The sequence below is a fragment of the Erpetoichthys calabaricus genome, chromosome 4 (assembly GCF_900747795.2).
Source record: "Erpetoichthys calabaricus chromosome 4, fErpCal1.3, whole genome shotgun sequence".
NCBI lineage: Eukaryota > Metazoa > Chordata > Cladistia > Polypteriformes > Polypteridae > Erpetoichthys > Erpetoichthys calabaricus.
The window spans coordinates 317,335,910-317,344,690 of record NC_041397.2 but is presented as its reverse complement, the minus strand read 5'-3'; the positions used below and the strand labels follow the sequence as shown (position 1 = coordinate 317,344,690).

The 8,781-nt window shown below is 36.6% G+C and overlaps 1 protein-coding gene across 2 annotated transcripts in view; it reads right to left on the bottom strand.

Annotated features, from left to right (window-relative positions):
• Positions 1 to 1,478: 1,478 nt before the first annotated feature.
• Positions 1,479 to 8,781, bottom strand: part of LOC114669707 (uncharacterized) — a 59,406-nt gene continuing 52,103 nt past the window's right edge. For both annotated transcript variants that reach the window (XM_051925988.1, XM_028825893.2), the window contains exons 5-7: positions 2,025 to 2,086; positions 1,892 to 1,930; positions 1,479 to 1,818 (exon numbers count right to left, since the gene is read on the bottom strand). In XM_051925988.1, coding sequence (XP_051781948.1) covers positions 1,714 to 1,818; positions 1,892 to 1,930; positions 2,025 to 2,086 — 206 coding nt within the window. In that variant the 3' untranslated portion in view covers positions 1,479 to 1,713. The remainder of the gene's footprint in view (positions 1,819 to 1,891; positions 1,931 to 2,024; positions 2,087 to 8,781) is intronic.

Sequence of the window (8,781 nt, the reverse complement as noted above, 5' to 3'; positions counted from 1 at the left end):
CAGAGCCGACTGCAGGAACCGCACGACTGCACGCTTTGCTGGGAGCTTTCCGTCAAAAATTGTATCACTGTCAGTGTCAGCCAATATTTAAAGAAGTTACTGCAAGTGTATCCTTTAGTTTTTTATTTTTCTTTTTTCATCTTAAAATTACCACCGTACCATTAAGGTAAGATACGGTGTAATGACTTTTGGTTTTGTAAGAGCTGCAGTCTCTAACGAACATACTCCCAGGTAGCATACGCCCCCTGCTGGATTCAGATGTGAAGACCATAAAAAGGTGCCACCTACCAGGATCCAGGAACTCTTTGTAAATTTTTTGCAGGTTATTTTCACGCGCTAGTATTGAGCTGGATCTCGTTATTGGTGTTTTCAGCACCAAGGAATCTGATGAAGTCATTTGTTTTTCAATTCAATGCTTTGTTCTAAAGTTCATTTTTGATTTGGCACATTTTCTGCTGCCATTTTGTTTAGTTATATTAAATTGTCAGGTCCTGTCCAGTTAAGGAGCGTGGCTTCAGCGGTAGGGTTGCCAACTCTCTTTCCCTGGAAATGAGGACATTTGGGATGAAAAATGAGGACTTTTGAGGATGCCTTTCCCTTTAGTAGCAGTTTATCATTATAATTATGATGTGATGGCCACAATCACAGTCACTGGCAAACTAATAACCCATCAGATATTTTGAATATGTCAAGCCTCTTAAATAAAAACAGAGTTCATTCCTTCCATTCTTATTTGGATAGCTTAACTGTGGTAAACCTGTAAAAAATGATACACATGGTAAATTCACTTCTAGTAAAATAAAAATAATTTTACTCTTTTCAATTTAGATTATTTACATTTATCTACATTCTTTTATATTTTTCCACTGAAGCTATTTCTTTTAGTAAATCTGGATTCTTGGGTAAATATGAATAGAAATCTGTACCTAGTATGCTACTGAAACTGAATCTTGTAAGCATTAGCCCCTTAGCCAAATCTGTTCTGCCCTTTAGAAAACTTGTTGTTCATGTATTCTGTGAATTTGCACTTTTTTGGCATAACGCGTATTCCTGAATTTATGTAAATGAAAGAATTATGAAAATATTATTAAATTACTTGAAGAAGTGTCTTATTACTTAATATAACAGAATAAATGTGTGTTTTTTTTAAATTAACTGAAACTTTAGTAGTTGACTCATTCATTTACAATTATAAATCCATTTTGGAACATCAGGTAGTAATAACAATGTTTTCCATTAAAATATTACAAAGCAGTACATACTCGCACTTAAATACGACAGACTGTACCCGGATGTATGAAAGTTCTTGTTTAACCACGCTGCTGAAAGAAGAATCAAAAATAAGGAATCACTCTGATGAACCACTCTATAACTTTGTTTTTAAGAGTGCAGAGAGTATCCAAGGGGTCAGTAGATGAGACAGAGACTTCATGCTGCTTGAGTGTGATAAAAAAGCAATGTTAAAGATGGTGGGAAACATCACATTGAAAACTAAATATCTAGCGAGTGTTCATTTTATAACAATATCATCAATTTAATTATTTTAAAATAAACAGCTCTGTAAATTCAACAAGAAATTTGCATTACAAATGGAAAAAATAGGATACAGGGAGTAACAGTAATTGCACATAGGGCATCGAGCTTTGAGAATCATGTCATCTGATGGACGTGCTTGTGATCTTTAAATGTCGTCAGTCTCTTGTGTGTCACAAATTACTTGTTCCCATTGGTTTCTTTTTCTTTTCTTGTTGTTTTCTCTTCCATAGTCTCCTTCATTTCAAAATTTTGATACACAGCAGTGTTCCCATGCTGCAGCTCCTGAAATGACATTGACAGGTGGTTTTAGTCTGTTATAAATCCCACCAGCCCCTCTCTGCTGCTATGGACATACCTCATAGATGCCTTCACTTCTTTGCTTACTTTTCCCACTCTGAAAGAAGAACAGAGTGGGAGACAATGAACAAAACTGGCAAGAGAAGATTGATCAGAAGTGGAGGATCACTTACTCCACAGGTGTGACTTACCTGTGATACACTTGTGCCACCTCCCCTCTTGTAATTTCTTTTGTTTTTGTTGTTGTGTATCTCTGCATTGGAATGACATGAAAATCAGAACAATTAGTGTGAAAGAGCACTCAGTTAATAAGTGTGCAAGGGTTCAAATTAAAATCAGCTTCTGGGAAAAGGGGGTAATAAAAGAACAAAACATATAAAAAGAATGTCAGCAAGGTCACTCAACATGTTTGCTTGTAACGGCCGACCCCTTTTACCCAGCCGGCAGCTACACCTCCAAGACCAGTGGCCTGGATAATTTACTGAGAAATAATCTAACTATCAAGCCGTACTTCTTACCAATTAAACTTTTCCTCCCCACAATCGACGGTGAAAAATATGAGCACAAAAACAGGATGTAAAATTAAACAGATTATATGTATTAAGTGAAATGAAATAGAAAAATAGAAACATATAAATATAAATATCCCTCCACCCCAGCAATAACAAGACACCACCAAATGTATATAAATATATACAACAAAAACCCTCCCTTGCCCCTGTAACAAATAAACACACAACACGAATAACAATGAATGATAAACTGAAAATGAATGAAAACGTGAGTCCGGTAATAAAGAAACTGTCCTGAAAGCGGATGACTGAATTAGTGAAATTGCAATGTTTGATTCTCCCCGGAAAAAATGGAACAGCCTCACCATGAATCCTCGTGTGTGTGGTGGATGATTAAGTCCTACCCCGGGGTCTCTCGTGGTGAGGTCCTTGAAATAAATCCGGCAGATGGAAAAACAAACTGGATGGATAAGCGCGATGTGGACAATAACTGGTACAGGTTGCTCGTGGTCGTGAATGTAAAACAAAATCTCCTTCTGTCCTCTCTCTTCCTTCTCCTCCTGCTGGCTTATACAGTCCTGTGACGGCTGGGGTTGATTGATTGTAAACAGGTGTTTTCCAGGTTTGCAGCTGTGGTCTCCTTCCATCATCCGTCCCCTTTTTCGGGGACGGCATAAACTGATGCACAAACAGTAAACGGGACAATGAAACGAGACGCACTCAGAACTGACATTTAAACACTATGTGGCCCCGCTACATGCTTAACTACAGAAACAGAACGAGCAAACAAAAATAAAGATGGTTTAACCTTTGTATACACAGGACTTTCAACAAACACTATTACATACCTCAGGTCTTTACAGACCCAGCATATGTATATATGTAAATCAAGCCAACAAAATCATAATAGTAAAAAGTTTTATTGAAACCTCTTACTTGAACATTATCTATCTATCTATCTATCTATCTATCTATCTATCTATCTATCTATCTATCTATCTATCTATCTATCTATCTATCTATCTATCTATCTATCTATCTATCTATCTATCTATCTATCTATCTATCTATCATGAATGCCCTAACAGATGGACTAGTATCCACCTTGGGATGCATGTTGATTTTTTGCCTAAATGAGAAGTCATAATGGAAGGACAACATGGATGGAGGCACAATCCAGCTGGGATGGTTTTCGGTACTGGACCAAGTTGGGGTGAAAGGATAATAGATAAACTGGGGTAGACACTATCAAGAGCAATTCATCCCCTAGTAAAAGAAATGGCAGGGCTCTTTGGGCTTGGTTCTTATCAATTTCTTCCAGAAAAAAAGTATTTACCATAGTCAAAAATATTTTTACATTGTGTAAAACCTCATGTTTGTTTATCACAGATACCACCATTTTTTTTATTCGTTGCCTTCCCTAACTCATATTTAAACTCCTTTGTTGTACTGTTTTGACAGTTCTTTGTTTTGTAATTACTGTCATTTATATGAGTAAGATATGCATTCTATGTCAATTTAAGTTTATTTATTATTTAGTTTCTGTGTGTGTAATCCTGTAATCTATGTTCCTTTTATGCAGAGACCAGGTCCCCTCCCCAGGACTGCTGCCTACCCCACAAAAGGAAAGATGGAAATGGAGTCATTTTGTGCACTTTGGTGGTATGTCAGATATTTGATGTCTCTTGATTTTCTGTTTTGTTTTTATTTATTTATTTATTTATTTATTTATTTATTTATTTATTTTTTGCTATTTTTGCTCCGGTCTAAAGATTTCATTGTAGTATTTTAGAATAAGGAATAAGGGCAAACACAAAATTCTTATAAATTAAAAACATTTATTTTATCATAATGCTCCATTATAAAAAAGAATTTCAGTGGAGCACAAAAGGTGAAAAGTTTCCTAAAACAAAAAGGCAATTCAAAGCAAACTCAGTCCTAATAGAGAATTCATATACAAAGTCAAAAACAGAGCATGAAGTCGAAAGCACAGCAAAATGGAAGAACTCACTAAATCCAGAGAACATTACCAATGAACCCTTGGGGCCTGTGGCAGACCTTATGGTTATACAGAGTGGAGGACAGTTTCTGGTGGTGATTAGCAGGTGGACTTGCCTCAAGGGGGTACCACCCACAAAACACATGGAATATAACCCCCCCCCCCCCCCATGAAAATACAGCAGACAGATAATAGACAGATAACAAAAGTAATAATCAAATAAGCAAACAGCCCAACGATGAAAAAAAAGAAACAACACGTGGATTTGAATCCCAACCAGGAGAGGAACAAAATATATCACCTTGTTCACAACTCTTTTTTCCCTCTTTTTGCATTATGTTATGCTTTTTAATTTTTGCTATTGGATCACCTTTTATAAAGGCTCCTTTTTTACTTATCTATCTACAAGCCAGGGGTTCATGGTAATCTTCTCCTTTTTAAGATATATTGATTATATTTCAGGACTTACAGTATATATATATATCTATACTAATAAAAGGCAAAGCCCTCACTGACTCACTGACTGACTGACTGACTGACTGACTGACTCATCACTAATTCTCCAACTTCTCGTGTAGGTAGAAGGCTGAAATTTGGCAGGCTCATTCCTTACAGCTTACTTACAAAAGTTAGGCAGGTTTCATTTCGAAATTCTACGCGTAATGGTCATAACTGGAACTTGTTTGACTGACTCACTCATCACTAATTCTCCAACTTCCCGTGTAGGTAGAAGGCTGAAATTTGGCAGGCTCATTCCTTACAGCTTACTTACAAAAGTTAGGCAGGTTTCATTTCGAAATTCTTCGTGTAATGGTCATAATTGGAACCTGTTTTTTGTCCATATACTCTAATGGAGGAGGCGGAGTCACGTATTGCGTCATTACGTATTACGCCTCCTACGTAATCACGTGAACTGAAAACGAGGAAGAGATTTACAGCACAAGTCAAACGCGGGAATGAAGGTAAATGACATTAATTGTTGACTGTCTTTTAATACTGTGTACTTGTTGAGTGTCTTTTAATACTGTGTAAGCATACATATTAACATGTGCAATTAAACGTGTGCATTTACGGGGTGATTTCTCAGGCTTAAAAGCTCGCCTTTTATTAAAAAGGTAAATGCAAACTCTTTTCATTCTGAAGGGCACAAACCACGTTAGATTTCAGGTGTTAAACGCGCAAAAATGTCAGTACACCCGATAAATAAGCGCAACATATTATCAGTTGTATTGTATGCTTACAATACATATAGAAATGTGTTAATCGTTAACTAATATTATGGGATGGTGTTTTTCAACCTATGCCTTGATTTAAACGATTGCATGTCTTGGTGGGTTTGCGTAGCTTATTATCAACTAGCAAAATACCCGCGCTTCGCAGCGGAGAAATAGTGTGTTAAAGAGGTTATGAAAAAGTAAAGGAAACATTTTAAAAATAACGTAACATGATTGTCAATGTAATTGTGTTGTCATTGTTATGAGTGTTGCTGTCATATATATATACATATACACATATACACACACATATACACACATATACAGATATACAGATATATTATATATACATATACACATATATTTTTTATATATATATTTTTTATATATATATATATATACACATACATACATACATACATATACACACATAGATGCACTTACAATAACATAGAAATCAATATAAACAACATTAACATCATTATCATATGAGAATATGAAGTAATATATAAGAAGCACATTTCATATAAATATAAATAATTAAACAGTAAAATCTTCTTGTATAATTTGCTACCGTGGCTTTTCGTTGGTCTGTCCAGGATATTTAAATCACCTGTAGCTTGCAAACTGTTTCACCTATTGACTTGAAATGTGGTACACATATAATACGTCACGTCTGCTATCCGCTTTATGGGTGATGATTGTATTACTCTTTTTATGTTTATTTTATTTTAGAATCAACTCCTATCTGCGCACACCAGGGCGGCCGTGGGCGGATGCGTATGGTGTATTCACTCCATGTTATCGTGCATTGCGCTGTCACTGGTATTTTGATAAAAGAATTTGAACAATATATAAGAAGCGTATAAATTATTAAACAGTAAAACATTAACATTTAAGAAGTAAAGTTACATTGAGTACTACTGCAGTGCCTTCGGGTATACCTCATTTTTTCTTTGCCCATTACATGCTTAAATGTATACATTTTTTGGTGTACCTACCCGAGAACACGCGACATATAACCGACCGTGTGAGAAGCATGGATTTTAAAGAAGCGTTGAGTTCATCTGCTGGTCTCCCTCGTGGAATAACTGGTAATGTTTGACTAAAATCTACAGCGAGTAAAACGACATTACCTCCTTTTTTTTTTTGTACGATCTCTGAGATGTTGCTTTTTTCGGTTCAAGGCTTCATAAGCTCTTTTATGTTCCATGGTGTACTTAATAAGTACTAATTATCCCAAACCATCATCTTTGAATGTTGCAAGACTTTCGCCTTGTATGTAGATCGGGGTAATTACATTCATTGCATTCCTAGTCTGAATCACAATCTGATTGTATGGGTGGTTACCTGGCACTGTAGGGTTGCCACCCGTCCTTTAAAATACGGAATCGTGCCGCGTTTGACAATGAAATTGCGCGTCCCGTTTTGAATCAATACTGGACGGGATTTATCCCGTATTTTTGTAATCATTTTTTTTTTAAAGCAGCGTCTCATGCAAATCATCCCACACGCATTTTATGAAGATGCCTCCTTTCCTACTTTTGATTGGGTAATACTTGATGTCATCGTTAGTTTGATTGGTGTTTTTAACTGTCCAGTGAGGAGGGCGTGTCTTTTAAGTACAGTCTGCAAAGTGTTGGCACTGAGATGTGGCGTCAGCGCCATACTTGAAGCCCCTAACGTTGCGGTCAGCAAGTCGGCTAACATCCGCCATGTGCCGTCTTTCAGTTGTGAGAAGCAGATCATAGAATGGTTGAAACTGTTGCCCCTAACGTTGCGCCACGGCGTGTGGTTCGTTTATACCTCGTGTCTTCTCATTAAACTTTTATCTCGCGAATATGTTATTGCAATCCGCAGCGGGAGCGTTTCTATAAACTTTATTTAAACTTACGTTTTACACCGTGGTTTGTTTCCCTTATGAACATGCTTGTATGCTTCACTCACTCCGTTCTCAATTGTTTAATTAATTTTTTGCTCTTCGCTGTTTGCGGCTGTTCCTCCATTTCCCCCTACTTCGTTCTTTTATCTCGCGAATATGTTATTGCAATCCTTAACGGGAGCGTTTCAATAAACTGATTGAAAATAGTTTTGCATTTACCTTTTTAGTAAAAGGCGAGCTTTTAAGCCTGAGAAATCACCCCGTAAATGCACACGTTTAATTGGACATGTGTTAATATGTATGGTTACACAGTATTAAAAGACAGTGAACAACGTCAGTTACCTTTGTTCCCGCGTTTGATAAAAGGTGAGCTTTTAAGCCTGAGAAATCACCCCGTAAATGCACACGTTTAATTGCACATGTGTTAATATGTATGCTTACACAGTATTAAAAGACAGTCAAAAATTAACGTCATTTACCTTCGTTCCCGCGTGCGACTCGTGCTGTAAATCTCTTCCTTGTTTTTAGTTCACGTGATTACGTAGGAGGCGTGATGACACGATACGTGACTCAGCCTCCTCCATTACAGTGTATGGACAAAAAATATGTTCCAGTTATGACCATTACGCTTTGAATTTCGAAATGAAACCTGCCTAACTTTTGTAAGTAAGCTGTAAGGAATGAGCCTGCCAAATTTCAGCCTTCTACCTACACGGGAAGTTGGAGAATTAGTGATGAGTGAGTCAGTGAGTGAGTGAGTCAGTCAGTGAGGGCTTTGCCTTTTATTAGTATAGATATATACACACATATATATATATAATATATACAGTATATACACACATATATATATATATAATATATATATACACACACATATATATATATATATATAATATATATATACACACATATATATATATAATCTATAATAATAAAAGGCAAAGCCCTCACTGACTGACTCACTCACTCACTGACTGACTGACTGACTCATCACTAATTCTCCAACTTCCCGTGTAGGTGGAAGGCTGAAATTTGGCAGGCTCATTCCTTACAGCTTACTTACAAAAGTTAGGCAGGTTTCATTTCGAAATTCAAAGCGTAATGGTCATAACTGGAACATATTTTTTGTCCATACACTGTAATGGAGGAGGCGGAGTCACGTATCGCGTCATCACGCCTCCTACGTAATCACGTGAACTAAAAACAAGGAAGAGATTTACAGCACGAGTCACACGCGGGAACGAAGGTAAATGACGTTAATTTTTGACTGTCTTTTAATACTGTGTAAGCATACATATTAACACGTGCAATTAAACGTGTGCATTTACGGGGTGATTTCTC